We start from the raw sequence: 25,238 nt of genomic DNA on the forward strand, positions 1-25,238 counted from the left end.
AGATAGGTCCAATATTGGCCTCCAGGCCTTGTCCTTTCTGTGCACCAAGAAAAGTTTTGAGTAAAATCCTTGTCCCTGCTCTTGTTGTGGTACTTGCTGAATGGCCCTCATGTCCATGAGGGATGAAACTTGCTTTTGTGCCTCTGCCCATTGAGTTTTTGGCAGGTCTGGCATACCGTTTGCCCTTGGCAGGGTGTGAAAATGGAACCTGTAACCTTGTGACACTATGGTTAAGACCCATTTGTCCTGGGTGATTAGGTGCCAGTTTTGAGAAAAAAGTGCTAGCTTTCCCCCTAAAGGAGCTGCCAGCAGATAAGTGCTTGGCACTGGCAGGGGGAAGTCATTGGGGCTGCTTTCTGTATGGCTGTGACTTGTTTACTCCGCTTTTGGAGGTAGAAGCACCCCATTGTCTAGGCCTGTATGAGCCTTGTGGCTGAGATCTGCCTCTAGGGCATCTGTAGCTGCCTGTTTGTGGCCTGTCTGACACTGGAAAGGACCAATACGTGGTAGGCCAGCATCTGCTAAATCTTGGAGGCTGTACCTGTAAGAAATCCTTGACTGTCTGCATAGATTTGGCTTTCTCCATTCAACACCTCTTCTGCTTTAACACCAAATAAGGTATCATGCTGTAATGGAGCATCTAATAATTTTGCTTTAACATGATCAGGAAGTGGGAGTCGGTATCGGCCTGTGGCTCTAAAGTAGCGGTTGTCAGGGGCTGCGGAAGCGCCTCACTGAGAACCGGCAAACCGGCGACTGGCCTCACAGAAGCCTCGTCGGTTTTGGACCTCGGATGCCTGTCCTTTTCTTTTTCTTTGCGTTTTTTGTAAACTCCGGTTTTCGGCTGTTCTGACGGCATTATACAATTAAATCATCTGCCAATGTAATGAAATGCAAAATCGTACCAATTCTTAATAGTGCATTGGTTAAATCTAGCACAAAACCGACAACTAGCAATGTCATGGTCAGGGCCTAGGCAAGGAATACAGTAAGAATGAAAATCCTTATGAGGTATTTGCTTCCCACAAGAAATACAATTATTAACTTTTTCTGACATCGGTCTGGAGCAAGAAAAAAGTTTCCCCAATGGGGTACTTAGCTTTAAATGAAGACTTCGGATCTGAAATTCGAACTTGTTGCGAACTGCTTTTGCTTCGGGCACCATGCGAAAAGAAAGACTGAAGAAAATGGCGTCAGCTGCATCTTTTATACCCTTGGCACACTGACATCAGGGAAGAGGCAACAGCAACCGACGCCGGACCTACACTTTGGAATTCAGGCCGACTGCGGGTAGCCTGCCAGCAGGATAACCCAATTGTAATGATTGCAACAGTGAAACACGATGAACATCATCTGTTCTACTAACAATGGATTAAAATACTGCTTTCCCATTGAAAGCACAGCTTCATAAGTCTGAAGGACAAACTTCATGAAACATGACTTACTGTTTACCCATGCTCTTATTATTTCCCATAGATGTTTCAATAAAATATTGAACAAAATAAATGACTAATCCGGTCTACCTGTGTGGAAAGCATATTCCATAACCGTGGAAAGTGCTGCACAATGTAACCATCATTTTTTTTTAGGTTCTCCGAGCTTGTGTTAAGTCTCCTTATACTGTATTCCATGTAAGCAGACGTAGATCAGACATTGCTTATAGACCAGGCAAAGGTAATCTTTGACTAATATATAACAAGCAGAATACTGTGACAGTTTCTAAAGCTTTTCAAAATAACTGCATTTTTCAAACCCAATGAATTTTTCTATAAGGCTTTAATACATCTTTTCAAGATGTTTTAGGTGGCTTGTCTGAAGACATGAGAAAACAGCACTGTATGCATTAATGAAAGGGATCAGTGAGATATAAAGCAGCAGAATTATCCCCTTGGAGCAACTAGATAGCAAATTTAAAAATAAGCAGATTAGAGCATATGCTTCTTAAACTTTGGTACATAATACAAAGGTCAAAGTTTAAACTGCTGTCTGTCACTGTTCCAACACTTTTGATTACAATATTAATTTAATGACATGATAATTTTTATGGAGTGGTACAACCACTTTATGGAGTAAATATAACTTATGTCCTTTCTGCCAAGTCTCATGACATTACAGTTACTGTCACTGAAGGCGATCTCATTACAACTCTACAAGGTATGTATTTTTATCGCTGAAGGCAATCTCATTACAACTCTACAAGGTATGCATTTTTAAGAACGTCCTGGAGAACGTCTGCATCTTCTATTGACAAAATTATGTTACCCAATCAAGGTGGCACAATGGTGCAGCAGATCAGTTTTCTGTTTTAAAAGAACTGATTCTCTGGTTCATTTCCAACTGAAAGGGCCCTTTCTGTGGCATCTGCATGTCCTCCTTTTTGTAAGGGTTTTCAGCAATATCTCTGGCTTCCTTCCAAGTCCCACGAATGCTGACAGCTGAGCCATTAAATCACTCACAGGTATGAATATGGTGTGGGTGTGTCGGTGTGAGTGTCTATATATATATATATATATATATATATATATATATATATATATATATGTGTGTGTGTGTGTGTGTGTGTATACGTGTATATGTATATAGACAATTGACTTTTCCATAACAACTAAAAGCTAAAAGACTTTAAACAACCATAGCCCTTTGTTTCAAAATAGGCTTAATAGAAATATGATCATTAAGCCCAGGGTGAGTTGTCGCATCTAGAATCACCTGCCATTTGAATTCTAAAGACTACTCTAGTGTTATCATCACCCCCTCTCTCACTTGTCAACACCCTGTCAATAACAAAAAATATAAACTTTTTGAAACAAACACAATTCTTGGAATGTAAATACAACGCATTGTGGCAATCTTTGTTTTTGATGGCCCTCTGATGTTCTGCTATCTTTTCCCTTAATCTACGTGCAGGATTTTATGTAGGGAAAACCATACGTCTTTAGAATTCAAATGGCAGGTGATTTTTGCATTTTTCAAGTTGTCACCCATTACATCAGCGTAAAAGTGTTATTAAAGGGCAGATGGTTCGTCTGTCACGTCTTGTAAATAATGATGAGGCTTTTCACAGGGAGATGTACAAATTAATAGGAATGTTTTTGGATAGAGGTTACCCATTGAAATTGTTGATTTCAGTTAAAAAAGAGGTGGTGAAAAGAAGGTGGACATCATTTAAACCCATTTTGGTAGAAAACACTTCAATTATTGAGGTGAATGAAAGAATTGAGTCCACTCATTCGAAAATGTTTGATTTAAGAGCTATTGTATTGAAGTACAATTTGCAGGCATATGATATTAATGAGATTATTGGAAAATCTTGGGACCTAGCATTCAACATGGATATGCAAAAAGAATTTGGTCATAAACCAAAAATAATTTTTTCAAGAGGTTTAAATTTAAAGAACCTATTTGAAAAACAACAAAGTAAATTTACAAATTCACAAATGTACAAATGTGTGTCATGTAGGTACTCTAGATATATTAATGATGGGCCCTATGTGGTTGTGAGAGGTACAACAAGGCAATTTCATGTCAGGGTAGATGTAGTTGTAATTCTAAAAAAGTGGTATACCTTGCAACTTGCACGACATGTGCAGGATTTTATGTAGGGAAAACCATACGTAGATTAAGGGAAAGGATAGCAGAACATCAGAGGGCCATCAAAAACAAAGATTGTCACAATGCATTGTATTTACATTCCAAGAATTGTGTTTGTTTCAAAAAGTTTATATTTTTTGTTATTGACAGGGTGTTGACAAGTGAGAGTGGGGGTGATGATAACACTGGAGTAGAGTCTTTAGAATTCAAATGGCAGGTGATTCTAGATGCGACAACTCACCCTGGGCTTAATGATCATATTTCTATTAAGCCGATTTTGAAACAAAGGGCTATGGTTGTTTAAAGTCTTTTAGCTTTTAGTTGTTATGGAAAAGTCAATTGTCTATAATTAGGGTTTTGACATCAATATATGTGCAATAAGTATGTCTCAAAGTGTTTAAATGTTAGTATACATGGAAACAAATAAATATTTTAGTACATGCTTTTAGCAAGTTTTATGAGTATGTTTTATGGTATTTGTGAGTTAGATTAGGATGTATATTGGGATTGTAATTAATCAAGAAATTTGATTGGTTAAAGCACATGTGGAACTCTGTATTTAAAAGCTGTGTGCTCCTTTTATTCTGAAGAAGCCATCAGTTGATGGTGAAAGCGCTTAGTATTTGGGAGCCTTTAGTCTCAGCTCTTCATTAAACAGTTTGGTGCAGTTCGTGATTTTTGTGTTTTTTATTTTAACTTCTATAGTGGTATTGTCCTGGGCTTGTATAGTGAAGAGTTTTTTATCAAATGGAGTGGTTTTCCTAGGAGTAAAAATTACTAGTTTAGTTTTTTTTGGATTTAGGGCAAGATGATTGTTAAGCATCCAAGATTCAGTAGATGTGAGGGCATTCTGGGTAATTTGTTGGAGTTCAGAGCTGGGATTTGCAGTGCATATTATTGTAGAATCATCAGCATACTGGATTACTGAGCATTGTGGGAGAGTGGTGTGAAAGTTGTTAATAAATATGCTAAATAAGAGAGGACCAAGTATAGAGCCTTGGGGTACCCCTGTGGATGTACTGAGGAAGGGAGAGTAAGACTGTTGCCATTTGGAGGATTGCTGCCTATTGGAGAGATAGCTGTTGTACCATTGTAGGGTAGGGGGAGAAATGCGGAGGGTAGATAGTTTAGAGAGTAGGATAGTGTGGGAAATGGTATCAAAAGCTTTGGAGAGGTCAAGGAAAAGTGAAGCAATTATTTTACCAGAATCCCGTGCCCGGTTAACTGTATTAAGGAAAGATAGGAGGGCGGTAGTGGTGCTGTGTCCTTGTCTGAAACCATGCTGAGTGGTTGATAAAATTTGATTTTCATGCAGGTGGTTGAGGAGTTGGGCATGGATGCATTTTTCCTGTATTTTAGAGAGGGGTTAGAGAATTGCTATGGGTTGAAAGTTTGTGGTGTCTGTGTTGGTGCCACCTTTGTGTAAGGGAAGAATGAATGCTTTTTTCCAGATGTCTGGGACAAGGGGTTCTTTATTTGATCTGTTAATGAGTATGCTGATGGGATAAGCTATAGAGTTTGCTGCTAGCTGCAGGAAGTGTGGGGGTAGATTGTCAGGGGCCAGAGTACAGGGTTTTAGCTTAAGTAAAAGTTTTTTTTATTGTTCTGGTGGGTATGGGGGAGAATTTTAGGTTAGGGTTAAGGGTAGACTTGTTTTCTGGGATTATTTGGTCATCAGCTGTCTTGGTGGTGGTGCTGTTAACTGTAGGAAAGGTGGTGGTTAGGTTAGCTATGGTGTCAATGAAGTAGGAATTGAAGAGGGTAGCAAGTTCAGTGGGAGTTTTTTGTGGGTCAGGGGATGGATTGCTTTGAGAGCCTGGGTGTAATAGTTGGCTGATGGAAGACCAGAATTTTTGGGGATTATTTTTATGTTGGGTTTGTAGGTGGAAGTAGTGGTCTTTTTTATCAGTGGTTATTAGACGTTTTGCCTGGTTACGGAGTTGCTTGTAATGTAGTAGAGTTGAGGGGTCTTTGCTTCATTTACTCTAGCCTTATTTTCATGACTAGGATGATTTTTGAAATCTAAGTAGCATCTCTTTTTTTTTTCTAGAACATATATTATTAATGTTGAGATTCCATCAGGGGGGATAGTTTTATATATACATATATATATATATATATATATATATATATACATACATATATAAACTGCCAACCCTCATTCATAAGAGCAAACACAGATAAACTAATCATTTGACATTGAACTGCAAAATGACTGACCAGCACGAAAAAAAAAAAAAAAAACTAAAAATATTGTTTTTGCAGGGGAGCAAGCACCATGCACCCCACACCCTCTGCTAATTGTATATACTAACTCCAAGATTGTATAGCTGCAGGCAGGGTAAAGCCAAATTCCTTTAATCCACTGCAACACGATTCAATGCAAAAGGCTGGTGCCAGAAACTTCATTTAACAGAACATCTGCTTTACATGAGTATTTGCTTTTTTACTGAAGCAAAATGTGTAAAGGAATTTCCTACAACAGTGTATTCAATACAATAAGTATTTACTACTGTGTGAACACTTTTTGATGCAGATTTTAATGGCTTTTTGACTTTTGGCTTTTAGGTAGATTTTTAAAAATGTTAAGAAATCACCACCTGTCAGAATTCCAAGATGGCTGCACAGTGATTAACAGTGTAATTTTTCAACTCTCTCAGTATGAAAAAAAAATTGAGAAATAAGAGCCAGTATTACTGTCAGCTTGAGTAAAATTCAGTTACTATCTACTAAGCACACTGCCTGAATGTCATGAAAGAAGAAATTTAGAGAACCTGAACAAAAATCAACCAAAAAAGGTGACAAGAAAACATTGGCTAGGAAGAATCCTGCAGCTGTTCAGCAAAAAGCAATTCAAGCTTCAGCTTTGTTACAAGGGATGGTTTCCAGTAATTTAGAAGAAAAACAATCAAATGTACTCAGAAGTTAATAAAACAGATGAAACACTGAATGACTATATCAACTCAAATAACAAAAGGTTGGAAAAAACACAGGAAGTTTAAAAAATCAGAGGGTGAAATGAAGAAAAGGATGGCTGAGTATGACACTTCACAAGAGCAGTATCAAAAAATGGTAGAATTAGAAGACAGAGCGCACAGCAAAAACCTGAATTTTCTGCTGTATTAATTTTATGAATGCAGACATAAGCAACCAGACTGGTCTTCAACAGTGGGATTTGTTTATTAAAAGGGCACATTGAGTGTATGCTCTAAGTCTGGTGACGAGAAAGCAGCTAAGAGCTGTATTAGTAAAGATGCAATCCTAGCAGCAGAAAGAGTTGACAATGGCAAAACTTTGGCAGAAGGGGAAAAGTATTACAAAGTACAGACAGCAGACTGTTTGTGGAAATAATTATTCACTGTACAACATGTAGAACAGAAGGAAATGTATCCCACCCATCACAAAATGCCGAGAGGCAGCAGTGAGATTCAAGCTACTATATCCAGCTGTCTTCAGAATATTTTTTCCTGGAGGATGAAAGACATTTTGGATGCAGAACAGGCTAAGGAGGAAATAAAAACGTTTATCCAGCACAAAGTAAGTCAACAAGCAGAAGGGGACTCTGCTTCTCATTCTTCTGACAATAAAGCTCATTGAGATCCTTTGCCAGTGAAACCTTTTCCAATGTTGCAAAGAAATTGCTTGAGAAAGAAAAAAGCACAAGAGTTAAATAAAGGAATCAGAATTACCCTGGACTTGAACTGGAGTCTGGTGTTGGAAGAAGGAGATAAACAAAAAGACCAGTAACAATGAAATTAGTGAATAAATGGGAGACTACAAAGCATCAATCACATTTGTGAAATGTGGCTTTTTAAGAAAAAGTAGCACAAAAAGACTGCACTTTTGTTGAATTTGTTATATGTGTGAGTGGACTGTAAAGCATATACCCTACTTTATGTCATTAATATTTAGAAGGACACTAAAAAGAAAACAGTAACTGTAAGTAGAGCAATTTTTGTTCTATTAATACATCTATAAAATATTTAATGACATACACTGCATTTTAACTATAGTAAAGTAGTTGGAGTTAAGGGGATTTTAAATTTGGGAGGAGTCTTTTCAGTGACTGTATGTGTTACAAGACATGAAAGTAAAAATGCTTTTTATTTGGAAGAAATATAGGCTTTACATTTGCATAACTAGAGAAGAAAAGCTGGACAAAAGCAAGTTTAATGTTAATATGCTGTGATCTTGGGCTGCTGGAGTAGGGATTGGGTGCAACAATGTACTGATTACATTATACGTAGAATGAAAATAAGTTTATTTTTATTATTTTTTTATTTTATTTTATTTGCAGTTGGTTAACCAGGATAGTCCATTGGGCCAAATGAGAACCCGTTTTCAATGGAGTCCTGGGGAGAAAAGCTCCAAGACAAAACAAATATTACAGCAGTTACAATTAAATTTTAAGTTACATTAAGTACAAAAACAAATATTGCATTTGTAAATATACAGTTTCTTGAAATGGAATAGTACAATTAGATAATTATAAGAAGTTATTTGCAACTGGCATAGTATTTGCTAGATGCAAATATGAAATTAGAAATTGGAATAAATGAAATAGTTGCCTGTAGGAAGAGGAGAATAGGCTATGTGGGGTGGGAGCAGGAGCATTCCCACTTGTATGTTAGATGTGAGTGAGGTGGGAGCAGGAGCATTCCCACTTGTATGTTAGATGTGAGTGAAGTGATTTTTTAAAGGAAGAGAGGTTTGTTATGGTACATATGGAGGGAGGGACCCTGTTCCATAGGCGTGCCAGGGCAAAGGACAGGAGGTTTTGTTCTGGGGGACGAAGAGGCTTGTACAATTCTATTAGGTTTTGGTTATTAGATCTTAGGAGTCTTTCTGGGTGGTGCATTTTAAAGATAGAGGAAAGGGAGGGACAGAGGGAGGGGTGAAAAATGAGTTTGTGTGCATAAGTAAGTTGAGTATAGGTGAGACAGTTGGGTATTTCTAGCCAGTTTAGTTTGTGGGGAGATGCACAGTGGTGGGTTGATGATTTGTGGCTAGTGGCGAATTTGGCAATTTTATTATAACAACAGGACAGTTTTGTCTTGAGAGAGGATTGTAGGTTTGTTAGGAGAGGGGCACCATAAAGGAGGGAAGAGATGAGAAATGTAGTAGACAGAGTGAACTTAGTAGATGAAGTGAGGTAGCGATTATGGAGGTAGAGCATGCCAAGTTTTTGGTGGGGTTTTTTATGTTTAGTTGTAGATGGGAATTGAATTTATGCTGGTCATCGATGTGGACCCCTAATAGGTTGGTTTCAGATACCAATTCGAGCTGTGTTGTTCTGGCTAGTGACGGAGAATAGGTTTCTACCAATGGTGGTGGTTTTAGAGGGGGTAAATACCATGAGTTTGTTTTTTGATGCATTGAGTGTTAGGTGACTGTCTTTCATCCACTGTTCTGTGGTATTGAAGGTGTCTTGAGTAAGCTTTAAGAGAGTGGGGATGGATGTGGCAGCACAGATTATAGTTGAATCTTCTGCATATTGAATAAGGTTAGCATAAGGGATTGAGCAGAATAAATAATTTATGAATATACTGAAGAGGAGGGGACCCAATATGGAACCCTGGGGGACACCAGTGGGGGTGTTAAGGAAAGAGGAGATGGCCTTTTCCCACTTGACTGCTTGTTGCCTGTTAGAGAGGTAGCTGGTGAACCAATTGAGAGAGGAAAGGGATAGGTTTAGTTTAGTAAGGAGAAGGTTGCGAGAGATGGTACTGAAGGCCTTAGATAGGTCAAGTAGGAGGGTAGATACTGTAAAGCCAGAAACCCTGGCTTTATTCACAGTTTCCAGGAAGGATAGGAGGGCAGTCATAGTGCTGTGAATGGCTCTGAATCCCTGTTGGAAGGGAGTTAATAAGTTATTATCTATGAGATAGGGAAGGAGTAGAGCCAGAGGGGAGTGGAGATTGCAGAAACTATCAGAGACTGTAATACAAGAAATAATATGGGCTACAGCTGAAGAGTTAATTAAGGTAATTTGAACAAGGTATATGATGTTGTTATAGTCTTGGGAAGTAGAGGGAGTTATGTAGTTATGAGAGTGGTAGAGCAGAAGAAAATTAGCTGATAGAGTTTATAGATAAAATAGCTGTTAAACTTTGCTGGAGGTTAAGAGGGAAAAGACTGAGCAAGTGTCTGCAAGAATGTTTAAAATAGCTGATAAATAGCTGAAAACTGTAGGTGGTGGTTTGGAAGGAATAGACAAGGTAAGCAACTATAGAGGTGTATGCTGCCACCTAGTGGCAAGGAGATGGTGGGAAGAGTCTTCATTCACTACAGACTGGGTCTAGGAAACATTATGAAAGACTGGAGGGGGGAGAGTGGCAAACAGTCTGCGGTAGGCTACTATCATGCACACGGGAGGTCAGAATAATACAGGCTTTCAAAAGGATGTTTCCTTATTAAGGCTACATACACTTAGGTTTCCTTAGGTGGAGAAAGTATTCTCAGTGGTGGCGATTGATGGCACTTGGGTAGTAGACAATTCAAAGGTGTCTTCTGTTTGGGGCAGTGGCAGTCCTTGAATATAGATTGAGGGAAGGGAGCGCCCGGGTGTAAGGCTGTAAAAAGAGAGAGAATAAAAATGATGCAATTACAAGGAAGAGGGAAAGATTAAGAAGGAAGCTCAGGGTGTAGAAGAGAGTACTAAAGCTGGAGGAGCAAGTAAAAACAGGTTTAGATAGAGAGGAGGAAAGGATTAGAGAGATAGGGAATATAGTAATAAGTATTAAAACAACAGTATTTTAGGCAGTGATATCTCTAATAAAACATTTCCTGTACAGCCCAAGGAGAATAAATAAACCACAAGGCCATCGGGGCACTTCTAAGCACTTTTAGCAGCAAAACAACCAATATTAGCTATTACAAATGCATTTTAGGTACTGATACCTCTAGAAAAGCATTTCCCCTACAGTTCCAGAAGAAAGAAAGTTCCTCAAGGGTCGTCGGGGCACTCATAAGCACTTGCAACAGCAAAAAATCAGTCATGCAAGGCAAAACCATTTCATAGAATAAGCTTAATTAGTACAAATTGCAATATATAGGCTCCTTTTAAGCATATACAGACATTGTACACAGATATATTCACTGGGCAGTATGAACAAAAGCAGGTATTCAAATTACAACTGCGTGGATACTGTGAGCTAGTTGCACAGCTAGATAAAAGTAGTTTTGCTGCAGCTAGTGTTCAGATCAACAAATTTAGCAGAATCATGTTACTCATAGAATTGTAAGCACAGTCGCTGTTCAAGTTCTCTTATTTCTGGAAGTACAAATGTCTAGATTAATGCCCTTGGCTTAACCTCTAAGCAGGTAGACTTTAAAAGTAACACAAAATTATGAAAGTCATGAAATATGCTAAGCTTCTTAGATCTGCAAAGATATTAGCTTGTTTTTTTCTATTAACAAAGGTTCAGTGGGAGTCAAGATGTCTGCAGCTGAAGACAGTTGTTCATTCTGTTTTGAGTGAAATTTACAAAGATTCACTGCTGACCACTTTTACATCTTTAAATCCCTGTTATTACCCTCGGCTGCTGTGCGACCCTGCTCTAGCGTCCTCTCTCCACCTAGTTCTTGTTGGAGATTTTATCCCTGGGCCTCCACCGAAAATGGACTCTCTTAGTCTCAGGGGACTTTCCCAATAAACAAATGCAATAAATAAATGTTCGGGCATGTGTTCTGAAAGGACATGATGGAAATGTTTCTAAGCTGAAGAATATCGTGGACAATTTGAGTGAAGTGCAGCACTGCAGAAACAGGGGCAGATGTCATTGTCTGTAACATACAAAATCCCGGACTGGAGTACAGGGCTTTACTTCAATTATGATATATAGCCATGATTCCATGCTATGATGTTCTGAAGAAGACAGAAACCTATTTTATGTCAATAAATTAAGTGTTTCCAGCACAGTATCCTGTATTCCTGGCGTTCATTCACCTTTGGTGTGTTTGCACTTTTACAAGGAGACAAACTCTCTGCAGGTGCAAGCAATTAAGCTTGGGAGTTCTTAGCATTCTTTGCTTAGGAAAATGCAAAACTTAAAAGGACAATGGCAAGCAGTTCAGTCAAAAATAAAGTTTACAATTATGGGAATTGAACAAGAGATAGCAACCTGCCTAGCAGTCAAAATACTTTAATGCATGCTACACAAAGTAGTGCTTTCTGAAAGCATACAAGCTATTTTCTACACCAGGAGGGCAGTAGAGGCAAAAATAGAACAAACAGCAATCAGTGTAAATGGGAATAAAGGCTGTGGCATGGGTTTTAGCATGGGTAACCTTAATTTTAGTTTAAGTAATTCTGCGGGTGCAGCAGCTATAGATTTGGAGCAATTATTCCTATCAGGAGGGTATTGTATGTTTGTTCTAAGTTAACAGGGGATGGAGTGTTCTGAAAATCTATTTAGTTTTTTTTTTGTTTGATAGTTTTCATTAAAACAAGAAGACTTGAAAAACATGATACAGGTTCAAATGGAGATAAGAAGAAAAACTGTATAAAAGATCAGCCTGCCAAACATTAGTGTATGCAAGTTACACAAAAGTTGGAAATACAGATTAAAAAAAAACTTTCATGTATAATGCATAGGAACAATAGCTTTTTATCATAATGGCTACTCTATCCAAATTATCTTGGAACATAAATGGCCTTACAGGTATAGGCAAAAAGGAAAAAGTACTGAATTATATTAAGAAATACAGAGTGCAAATAGCAATGATGCTAAAGAGACGCACTTGGAAAGAAATAAGCATGCGATTTGACAAAGAATGGATTTCTGGATGGATATTCAGTAGAGTATCAGGGACAAAGGAGAAGGGGAGCAATTAGACTAATTGCCAGAAATGCTCCAATGGTAAAAGGAGAGTTTAAAAAACACAATAATGATAGATTTCTGATAGTAAGGTGCTACTTGAAAAGAAGGATTATGTCTGTATGCATTTATATTCCACGAAAAACTGCTTAAGGAAATTTTGGGAGAAGTAATCAGCTTTCAGCAGGGAAAATTATTTAAAGCTGGAAACTGGGGCTTGAATTGCAATATTTAGAAAGTATCAGGGGGACCTAGACGGGAAAATTTAACAAAACAGCATCAATTTCTGAAGAAATTTATGGAAATATTTGCTGTATGTGAACTCAGTAGTAGGAAGATAAGCTAAAATAAACTGGGCTAGACTACATCATCATCTTTTTTCAGCTGTTCCCATTAGGGGTCTCCACAGCGGATCGCCTATTTCCATTTATTCCTGTCCTCTGCATCTTGCTCTGTCACACCAACCACCAGCATGTCCTCTCTCACCACATCCATAAACCTTATCTTAGGCCTTTGTCTTTTCCTGTTACCTGGTTGCTTCATCCTTAGCATATTTTCCCAATATACTCAGCATCCCTCCTCAGCACATGTCCAAACCAATGTAATCTTGCCTCTCTGGCTTTGTCTCTAAACCTTCCAACCTGGGATGACACGCTAATATACTTATTCCTAATCCTGTCCACCCTCATCACACCCAGTGCAAATCTTAACATCTTTAACTCTGCGACATCCAGCTCAAACTCCTGCCTTTTTGTCAATGCCACTGTCTCCAACCCATATAACATAGCTGGTCTCACTACCCTCTTGTAGACCTTCCCTTTCACTCTTACTGGTACTCGTCTGTCACAAATCACTCCTGACACTCTTCTCCACCCACTCCATCCTGCCTGTACTCTCTTCTTCACCTCTCTTCCACACTCACCATTACTTTAAACTATTGATCCCAAGTATTTAAACTCATCCACTTTCGCCACCTCTACTCCTTGCATCCTCACCATTCCTCTATCCTCCCTCTCATTCACACACATATATTCTTAGTCCTGCTGACCTTCATTCCTCTTCTCTCTAGAGTGTATCTCCATCTCTCCAGGGTCACCTCCACCTGTTCCCTACTCTCACTGCAGATCACAATGTCATCTGCAAACATCATAGTCCACAGGGACTCCTGTCTGATCTCATCTGTCAACCTGTCCATCACTATTGCAAATAAGAAAGGGCTCAGAGCTGATCCTTGATGTAATCCCACCTCCACCTTAAAGGCATCCTTTACTACCACAGCAGACCTCATCACTGTCACACTACCCTCGTACATATCCTGTACCACTCTTACATACTTCTCTGACACTCCCGACTTCCTCATACAATACCACAACTTCTCTCTAGGCACCCTGTCATATGCTTTCTCTAAGTCTACAAAAACACAATGCAACTCCTTTTGACCTTCTCTGTACTTCTCCATCAACACTTTCAGAGCAAACATCGCATCTGTAGTGCTCTTTCCCAGCATGAAACCATACTGCTGATCACTAATAATCACGTCCCTTCTTAACCTAGCTTCCACTACTCTTTCCCATAACTTCATGCTGTGAATGATCAATTTAATCCCTCTGTAGTTACTACAGCTCTGCACATCTCCCTTATTCTTAAAAATCAGTACCAAAACACGTTTTCTCCATTGCTCAGGCATCCTCTCACTTTCCAAGATTTCATTAAACAATCTGGCTAAAAACTCCACTGCCATTTCACCTAAACACCTCCATGCTTCCACAGGTATGTCATCTGGATCAACAGCCTTTCCAGTCTTCATCCTCTTCATAGCTGTCCTTACACTTCCTCCTTGCTAATCCATTTGTACTTCATGATTCACTATCCCCACATCATCCAACCTTCTCTCCCTCTCGTTCTCTTCATTCATCAACCCCTCAAAGTACTCTTTCCATCTCCTCAACACACTATCCTCGCTTGTGAGTATGCTTTCCTCATTATCCTTTATCACCTTTACCTGTTGCACATCTTTCCTAGCTCGGTCCCTCTGTCTAGCCAATCGGTACAGGTCCTTTTCTCCCTCCTTAGTGTCCAACCTTTCATACAACTCTTCATATGCCTTATCCTTAGCCTTCGCCATCTCTCTCTTTGTCATGCACCTCATCTCCTTATACTCCTGTCTACTTTCTTCATCTCTCTGACAATCCCACTTCTTCTTTGCCAACCTCTTTCTCTGTATACTCTCTTGCACTTGTTCATTCCACCACCATGTCTCCTTGTCGTCCTTCCTCTGTCCAGATGTCATACCAAGCACCTTTCTAAAATTAAAATTCACAGGATCTTGTACATTTAACTGAAAGTTTTGACAAACATCTAGTAATACTTCAGATCATGCACAGATCAAAGCTAAGTTAAATGCAGAGTAGTGAAGTAAAGATGAGACATTGGTGCTTCCCCAAATATCTGCTATAAAGAGAGGAGTTTAATGAATAGAGAGTTATTAGGGAAGACAGATGTATCTTCAGAAGTTAAACGAAAATGGAGTTTAAAAATAGGGCAGAAATAAAACAGAAAGAGATAAGGTTAAGATGTAATAGGAATTTACGGGGGTGACAAAGATAAAAGAATTTCAGAATAAGGGGAATCTCGCAGAATATGAAGAGGCACAAATGCAGTTTGCTAAAGAGAGAATAAGGGGAATATTTGGATAATATGCACAAATTCCACTATTTTTTTATAATAACCACACAGCACAAAAACTTTTAGTGCAAAGACTTAGACAACAGAAAGTAAAATGGGTTGTCATCAAACTTAGGGCACCTATAACAAGAAAGATAAATAACCAGAGATCCTACAGGAGTATTAGAACCATTTCAGAAATTTTATGAATACTTGGATAAGGCACATAAATGTGGGAATCAAGAAAAGCACAAGTGAAAATATTTATGGAAGACTCAACTATGCCAAGGTTAGCAGAAGATGAGGCTAAACAACTAACAGTTAATACAGGAAAATATGACATAAAATGGTAATGTATAATCAATCTTCAGGAAAGTTTCTGTGAACAGATGGTATTTCCTGTGGAAGTCTGGAAATTAGGGGGAAGAAAGTGATAAAGATCTGGAAGATTTTATTTAACAGTATTTTAATGAGGGGAAGCACCATCATCTTGGAAGAAAGCTATGGTGGCTATATTAATTAATTATTGAAAAGCCCTATCAGACCCAGCTTCATATATACCCAATTTAATTTTAAACCACAACTATAAAATGTTTATGATTCTACTGGCTAAAGAAATGGCATATGCATTGCCAAAACTGATAAATATGGATCAATGTGGTTGTGTGGAGGGAAGCAAACACTTAACAACATTAACAGAACAATGATACTTCAGAGGGAAGAAGAATATAAGAAAATAACACTGTTGTTGGTGAGTCTTAATGTAGAGAAAGCATTTAACAGGGTCAGCTGGGATTTTATGAGTAGCAATGAAAGCACTGGCATTCCTAGATACAACAATAAGTTAATTAGGAGGATATATGATGGATGGGAGTCAAAAATTAAAGTCGGATGGCTCCTTTCTGATAAGCTGTGCTTGAACAGAGGAAGCAGGCAGTGATGCCTTCTTTCCGTTTTGTTATTTACTTTATATTTAGAATCACTGGCAAAGAAAATAAGAGAATGAGAAATGCAAGGATAAGAAAAAATGGCTTTATTTGCAAATGAAATTATTTTGCACTTGATACATCCAGAAAAGGACCTCTCAGTAATGTAGATCATTTTGAAACAGTTTCAACTCTTTTTGGGATATAAAATTAATGAATATAAAACAAAAGCTGTAGCCGTAAATGATGTACCCCCACATGAATTGGTTCAGCAACACCTATATGTACAGGGACACAATAAGAATAATTACTTAGGGGTATGGATTAAAAAGGCCTCTGTTATGGCAGCTATGGATATGAAGGGAGTAAACAAAAAAATAATACAAAAACTGAGAAACTGAAAGCTCTAGTTTATTTATTTGGCTAGGAGGATACACTCAGTGAAAATGTTTTAGTCCCTTTAGCTTTATACATGGGTCAGGCACATTTTTATCAACTGGGGAGACATTGTGGGCAATAATTTAATAAAGTGCTGAAGAAATTTATCTGGGAGGGGAGGAAAGCAAGTGTTAAGAGGGATTTAGTTGATCTTTCCAATACAAAAAGGTGGCTTAGAATTACCTGACTTTAAGGGATATTTTAGAACTACACATTTAAGGCTCATGTATATAACACAAGCAGATTGCTATAATTCAAAATAGAAAGAGATTATGATAAAGCAATGGAATTTTAGATGCAGATCCTTAATGAGAATAACACCTGATCCATGGTGTTAAGCTAGTTCCATGGTATAATGGTTAGCACTCTGGACTTTGAATGCACTGATCTGAGTTCAAATCTCAGTGAACCTCTTGTTCAGAATATTATATTTATAAAGGAGCAGAACACAGTTTAATAACTAAGCCAGCACAAGAGTAGAGAAAGCAGATTTTTCCACTAGGGATGACTTTACACGAGTACAGGAAATAGACAAGTGGGGCAGTAAGTTATTGAGAAAATTGGCAAAGGAACCAAGGTATTAGGAGCAAATAACTAGATAGGGAAAGGTAATATAGTGGAATGAAAGGAATTGCTATAAGAGTATATGCAAAGAGAAATGGCTAGGGAAATTTTAAAAGAAAGACCCGCTCTGGTGAAATTTTTAGTTGACTCTAGAACAGAAGCTGATATTAAAAGTAGGATAATTAATAGGCCATATAAAATGCTGCATGATAACTATTAGAATCAAACAGAGGAGGTTTGAAAAGACTGGGAAGAGAGACTGGAAAAGCAATGTACAAGAGAAGAATGGAAGGATATATGTATGGCTCCCAAGTATGCAACAATGTCCAGAAGGTTTAGGATCTTTGCTTGGAAGTGTTTGCATGGATATGTTTGTGCCCCAAGCAGACTTCAGAGAGTTCTTCCTCAGGTAGGAAAATGTTGGAAGTCTGATGGGGAAGAAATAGGTATCTGGGAACACATGCTTTGAGACTGTAATGAGCTGGCAGATTTTAAAAATTCTCTACAGAGTACTCTGTCAGAAACATTGGGTAAGCAAATGACTGTAACTAAGGAAATAATTTTTTTGAGCTAGGACACAGGATCTTAATTGTCTAGGCATAGTAAGGCCTTATTAAGTTTAATTCTGTAGGCTGCCAAAAAAGCAATTACTAGAAAATGGAAGTCAAAGTCTAAACAAAATGTATTTGAAGTGTTAAATATTATAAATGAATAAAAGAGGGATCTTCAGAAAAGGGAAGATGCAAATTATATAGAAATAAATGATTACTGTGGAACAATACATGCAGAAAAATGCTGAGGAGAAGTGCGTTGTAAGGGAAGGCAGGATTCCATCAATTTATTTAATGCTGGACTGGTGACATAACAAAGAAAGACAACATATGTGATGTATAATGTATGTAAATGGAAACAAATGTTAATATGGTTTGTTTTCCTTTCTGTTAATGTATGTTTGCCTATGTCTTGAGTGATAATTTAATAAAGATGTTTAAAAAACAAGATAACCACCTATCCATTGACTATGTAACTGCGAAAGAAGGTATAACACATTCTGATACACATTTTAGATCTTTAAATCAGGCTTCAGTAATACTACAAATATCAATCATTTCCAAGCAAAGAAAGGCTTCCAAAATCCTTTCCCTCAGCCTACAGTTTTATCAAGCAATCCATAATGCTGCATGGCTGAATCTGGATAATCTGGGACCTTTGCCCCATTCATACATAACAAATATATTGCTTTTCAATGAAACCAGCCTTTGATGTCTGACTATCTGCCTTAATTGGTCTTATTGGCCATCCACTGTACTGCATGGTTGTTGTAGTTTGTAGCATTTTGCCCACTGACCCAGAGAAAATAAACATATTGCTTGCTTTTTGAAATAAGCTGTTGCAATGTTAAAATCTGCTCCTCGTGATCTTATTAGCCACCCACAATACTACATATCATTAGAATTTATTCAAGGAAAATCGTGCAGTAGCAGAGAAGGACTATACTATCTTCCAAACTTTGAAGCAGGTTCATTCTGGCACCAGTGTGCCTGATCAGGCAACTGCTCCACTCCTATATTCTGTTAGTTTTTATTAAAAAAACAAGAGACTGAATATTTGTTGATGGCCACATGTGCTGTTGACACTGACCACAGGCTGAATTATCTGGTTTTCATGTCAGAACTAGTATGGAATTTGCTGCTCAGCATTCAGTCCCACATCTACAACAACCAACTGGTCACTTCTATATATTACATGGTATGCTGCCAGTATTAAAAAAAATAAAAATAAAGAGAAAACCATCCCAGATCCTCAGAATGACTGTCTTGGTTAAATGTCTCTGCAATCGTTACTTGATCACTGAGAAGCTCTAATATCAGATGTGCAAGTGTTTATATAGCACAGTAACAGGCCTGGATAGTGATGACCTGTTGCTATGGAAGAAGGGAGATTGCATGCTAATCAGCAGCAAGCCATCTCATTTCTGGATTCAGTTTGGGATACTGTTTTTATTATTTTGTGGTAATTATTTCATTAGTAAATTAAATAAAACATTACCAAATCTGTGGTTGGGAAAGCAATATTTTTTTAATTTAAAATCACATTTTTTAATATTAAATTTAAAACAAGGGTAAAACATGAGCAATCTCATTACTTGGCACAGCATCACAGATCTTGAAAGGTTAAAAATGAAAGTCTGAGGAATATAACTGCACTATTGTTAAGTAGGAAGATTACGTGAAAATGGGGGAATATCTACCAATTCTAAGACTGCAGGAAGTATTTCCCCCCACTCTGTTATGCAGGATCTCATAGCTAGTACAGACAAGTAGGAGGGGTGAGAGTGATGCAACACACATACTAGTATGGTGCAAGCCACCCCAAAACATGCTTTGAAATTGTAACAGTAAGCTTTGGAATTCATCTTTGTCAGAAAATAAATTGTTGGGCCTTGCAGTATTGGATCACTTACTTTTAACAGGGAGCAATTAAAAACATGCCTAGCAGTTTACTGGTTCAGTTCCACAGCCATTTAAGATATACGGTATGTAAAACACAACTACATAAGAATTTTACTAAACTAGTAAATCTACAACATCTCATACATTCACACTTCATAAACCTAGAAGCTAAGCACACCAGGCCTCAAAAATAGCATTTCTCTAACAATAAGAAAACAACTCCTATGAAAATGACGCGCGCACACACACACACACACACACACACACACACACACACACACACACACACACACACACACACACACAGTCTTTCTCTTTTTTCAATTCATTCCCTAAAAAGGTTAAGTAAAAGGCAAATGCACTTAGATATAAAAGTATATATATATATATATATATATATATATATATATATATACATTAAAAACATTTGATATTTTAACAAAGTAAGAGGGTGCTGTGTAAGGCTGAGCCAAAATGGTGGCGCTACTTACATATGCTCAATGGAGCTTACTCTTAGTATAAACATAATACAAAGTGTAATGACAGGGCTAGGACAAATTTATCAATTTGGTTAGGTAACTATATTGCAACACTTGCATCTGCTTTGTTTAAACAGGAATCAGTTGAATTGGAGTCTGAATGTATTGCAGCTAGACATACCCTTTAAGGATGATGGAAGTGATTATCACAGCTTGGGAACAAGAACAAGGAAGTTGTGATCAAAGCAATGGAGCTTAGATTTGGAGTTTTAGCATACTGGATCTGAGATGGAATAGCTTCTGAGGTTGTAGCAGCAAGGTATTTGTAAGAAGAGTCATGACTGGGTATGGTGTAGTCTGAAAACAAGTTATGCTAAAAGTAGGTTAGCTCTCTTTACCACAGAAGCCATTTGGCTGAGTGTGTGGCAATGATGACAGAGCATTTCTATACTTAACTAATGCCACTTTCCAATAAACATCTAAATGTTTGCACCTAGTGATGTTTTAACCAAAGTATCAGTTTCAAACACACACACACACAAATATAAACATATAAACATAAAAGTAGAGCGAACATGAAAATTACATACAAATATACACACACAAACATAAAAGTAGAACGAACATGAAAATGCTTATAAAAAAGCTATCATTTGGACTTAAGCATTGCTAATGAAAATCTGAGCACTTGAACTGCCTCAATATATAATTTCTTTGAAATGATGTTTACGTTTCAGCATGATTTCTCTCTATTTAGCACTATACTCATTTGGGAATTTTGTAAATGCACAGTAATGCCATACCTGAAGATGACTATAGTGGTCATGGTGTGTAGATGCCGCTTCTTCCTTTTCCTTTATAAAATCATCTTCTAACTTCGAATGTTTTATTAGCATGTCCTCTAAATCCTGCAGAAATTACAGTGATAATTAGTGTACTGCCTTAAATAAACAAACGTTTTCTACAGAAGTAATTACATTCTGGTTTCAATAATGCATGTTCAGAATACCATAGTTTGCAAACTACACAAACTGACATCAGCAGTTAGAAAAATGTGAATGGAAGGACAGTTGTGTAAAATGTTACCATAACAGTAGATGTCCTTTCCTTCAATGTTGCAGTATTCTTTACCTATTGCATTCCTTGCCATGGGTAGCCTGACATCCAGCCAGTACATCAAAGCCTACGGTTGCTTTAAGGTCACCAAATGTCACACGTATGCTCCACATGTAGTGTAGGGCATAAAAGTGCCATCCAGATGTATCATCCTCAGAACTGACTGCCTCAGTAGGAACACAAGTCCAAGGAAACCCAAGAGCTGATCAGAACATCCAGGAAGGAAAAGGAGTAGGGGGATGGAGGGAGGGAGGTGAATACTGTAACAGTGAAGGAAAGGACATATACTGTTATGGTAAGATTTTACATGACTGTACTATGTCCTTACATTCACCAGTTGCAGTATTCTTTAACTATGGGTGACTGGCAAAGCTGAAGAAGAAACTTGGGAGGAGGAAGCAACAGTAGAGCTCTCTAAGAAGCCATGAAGAATGGCCCTAGCAAAATCAGCTCTAGCTCTGAAGATACCATCCAACTTGTAGGGCTTGGTAAAAGTAGGCAGAGAAGTCCAGGTATCTGCTTCAAGAATATAATTAGCATCCAGCCCCTTGACAAAAGCACCAGAAGAAGCCACAGCTCTAGTACAATGAGCCTTTACAGAAGAAGGAAGGCTCTTACCATGAAAAGTATAACAAAAAGAAATAGCCTTTGAAATCCAAGAAGAAATAGTTTGCTTGGATACAGCTAATCATAAGGACCTAGGATGAAAGGAAACGAACAACTGATCAGATTTTCTAATATTCTTAGTCTTTATCCAAATAAAATCTGAGTTATCTATGCACATCCAAAGTATGCAGCCCCTTCTCACTGGCAGATTGTGGGGAAGAGAAAAAGTATGTAAATGAATAGATTGATTAAGTGACAACTCATTAACTACCTTAGTTATAAAAGAAGGATTAGTACACTCAAGGACACCCAGTCCTTATGAAACACCAAAAAAGGAGGACAAGCCATAAGGGCTTGAAGCTCAGACACCCATCTGACAGAAGTAACAGCCAACAAAAGCACTGTCTTCCAAGAACAATATTGCAAGGAAGCTGAATCAGCAGGTTCAAAGGGAGCATGAGTCAACTTCTTCAAAACAAAATTAAGATCCCAGGGAGGAGGAACAGGCTTCCTGGGAGGTCTCACATGAAGGACACCTTTAAGGAATTATTTAGCCTCAAATCTAGAAGCTAAAGGAGGATATAAAGGCAGACTAGCAGAGATACCCGATACATAGGGCCTTAATAGAAGAATAAGTCAAACCAGCATTGAGCAACTCACACAGCTGAGAGAACCAAAGGAAAATCCACAGTAAGTTGGGTCCAGGTTATGAGAGAGACACCAAACAGAAAACTTTCTCTATTTGCATAAGGAGATTTCCTCCTGCAGGACTCTCAGCAGGTCCTCAGAAAAAAGGCGTCTATGTGGAATCAAAATCCTATAATCTACAGTGTCAGTTGAAGACTGGACAGGTGGGGATGGATGAGAGATCCCTTGTCTTGTGTGAGTAGATCCACCCTATGAGGTAACTTTTGATGACTGCCCTTGGCTAAATGCAGAAGAAGAGGCAACCAATGCTGTCATGGCCAAAAGGGAGTCACCAGCAAGATTTTGGGAGAGTCCTGTTCAGTTTTGTACAGGACTTTTCGAATGAGAGGAAGGGGAGGAAATGCATAAAGAAACATCCCCTTCCAAGATAAAGAGAGGGCATCTACCTTCCACATCACACGACCTGGGACTCTGGAACAAAATAGAGGACACTGCCTGTTCAGAGGGGAGGCAAATAGATCTACTTGAGGAGTACCTCTCTGATGGACAATGTCCAGAAACCCATCCCTATGAAGCAACCATTTATGGGACTGAGTTGAGGATTTGCTTAGAGTGTCTGTCACAAGGTTCTGACTTGAAGGGATGTTAACTACCTGAATAGTTACTTGACATTTGACAGCAAGAATCCATACCAAGAGTGCCGACTGGCAAAGAAGATAAGATGTTGTTCTTCCCTATTTGTTTATATATCACATCACTGTGGTATCGTCTGTGAAAACCTTGCAAGGCCCTGGAGAGAAAAGAAAATGAAAAGCCTGAAGAGCCAGCAGAAGAGCTCTCATCTCTTTAACATTGATGTGCTCCTTCTACTGAAGAGGCAACCACATCCCCTGAACATTTAGGTAGCCAAAAGTTGTTCCCCATCCCACATCTGAAGCATCTGTGAACAGTTCCCGAGAGGAAACAGGAGGCTGAAAAGGAAGCCCTGGATTTGGAGACAATTTCTGGATCCACCAGTGAAGTTCCTTCTTGAGACAAGGAAGAAGAGAAACTACAAAGTCAAGACGATGTATATGGTGAAGCCAAACTGACTTTAGAAACCATTGAAACTTTTTCATATGAAGTTTAGCCAGTGGAAGCATAGGAATGATGCATGCCATGAAACACAGAGCTCTCAGAAACTCTCTGGCTGGAATGAAAATCAGAGGAAGAACAGAATGGAAAAAGGAAATGAGTTAAGGCCTTTGGAGGAGGCAGAGATGCCAGCATAGGCAGAGTCTGAATCCTGCAACCCAGAAAGATCTGATCCTGAGAAGGAGTCAGAGAAGACTTTTGGAAATGTATTGTGAACCCCAGACTCTGAAGAAGAGAAATGTCAAAATGAAGATTTTGCAACAGGACCTCTGGAGAAGTTGCCTGAATCAGCAGATATTCAAAATAAGGAAATATTTGGATCCCCTGAAGCCTGCAAAAAGCAATAACATGAGCGAGGCATTTGGTGAATACTATTGGGGCAGTAGAAAGGTGAAAGGACAAAGCAGAGAACTTTAAATGCCAGGAAGCAACAGAGAAAGGCAAAACTTCCTGAAAAGAGAATGGATCTGAATATGGAGATAAGCATCCTTGAGATCCAGAGACACCATATAGGCCTGAGGGAGTAACAAAGGAAACAGAGTCTGAAGGGACAGCATCCGAAAGATGGGCGCCTTCAGAAACGTGCTTACATGAGAGAGGTCTAGAACTGGTGTCAAACTACCCTCTTTTCTGGGCACTATAAATATTCTAGAGTAAATCCCCCTCCCCCTTTGAGACACTGGAACTGCCTGAATAGTACCATGAGTCAAAAGGTCTTGAAGAACCTCTGGGGAAAAAGGAAGCTGTTCCAAAGGAGGCTGAGGAATGCACATAAAAAGGACATAGTATTTCCACACCATGAAATACCCCTGACAAATAATGGGCAGTACCCAAGAATCCTGAGTAATATGAAGCCAAAGGGGAAGAGAAAGAGAAAGGTTAAGAGAATGAGGAATATGGTTGGGAAGAGATGAATAGTCATTCGGCACCTAGTTTATCAGGAAAGGAAGACTTCTGAGTCCCTAAAGTCTAAGTAGCCTTAGCAGGAGGAGCCCACTTATCACTCTTTTTGCCCTTAGTAGGAGGGTGAGATTGCCTACAAACAAAAGCTGGCTTACTGAGGTAGTTTCTCTGAAATTTAGGTACAGGAAAGACAAACATATGCTTGAGTTCCTGTAAGGCCTTCCCCTTACCCAGAAGGGACTTAAACCAGCAGCTGCTTTCCAAAAAAAGAAGTTATGTCTTACCATAATGTTCCACCTGAGTTGTTAATCTTCTTTCATTCATCACTGACGGGTTCGGCCTTATTACCAAGCTCACACCAGCCAAAAAACTATCAAGCTAAATTTCTAACCAGAATGCCCTTCTCCCTGTTACCTCAGATCGAGTTTGCTAGAGAAAGAGAAGTAAAGCCAAGACCACTTCTGTGCAAATACCCTAGGACACCACTTGGACCCAAAGCATCCCCCAAGAGCCTTTGGAGGGGGAAGGAGGGTGCGAAGTGATGAATGAAAGAAAATGAACAACACAGATGGAACGTTATGGTAAGACATAACTTCCTTATCTGATGTTGTTGATCTTCTTTCCATTCATCACTGATGGGACAGAATCCCAAGCTATCTTGAGGTCCATGGGCGGCCCTTATGGAAGAACATTCTTGAGCACCACTGAGCCGAAGGCAGCTCTCCCTCTGGAGACCAAGTCCAATTTGTAATGATTGATAAAGGTATGAGGCTTAACCCAAGTAGCTGCTGCGCAGATGTTATCCATGGAAGCTCTGGAATGAAAAGCTACAGATGTTGATACAGATCTAGCGGAGTGAGCTTTAACTTTTGGCATAGGTTCATTACTGAAGGAATG

At 38.7% G+C, this 25,238-nt stretch overlaps 1 protein-coding gene across 1 annotated transcript in view; it reads right to left on the reverse strand.

The window, feature by feature from the left end:
• CCDC91 (coiled-coil domain containing 91) overlaps positions 1-25,238 on the reverse strand; it is a 1,729,462-nt gene that overhangs the window by 1,217,958 nt on the left and 486,266 nt on the right. The window contains exon 6 of the mRNA XM_044088193.1: positions 20,738-20,842. Coding sequence (XP_043944128.1) covers positions 20,738-20,842 — 105 coding nt within the window. The remainder of the gene's footprint in view (positions 1-20,737; positions 20,843-25,238) is intronic.

This window comes from Protopterus annectens, chromosome 11.part0 (genome assembly GCF_019279795.1).
Source record: "Protopterus annectens isolate FY-2018-M chromosome 11.part0, PAN1.0, whole genome shotgun sequence".
In the NCBI taxonomy this organism is placed as follows: Eukaryota; Metazoa; Chordata; order Ceratodontiformes; family Protopteridae; genus Protopterus; species Protopterus annectens.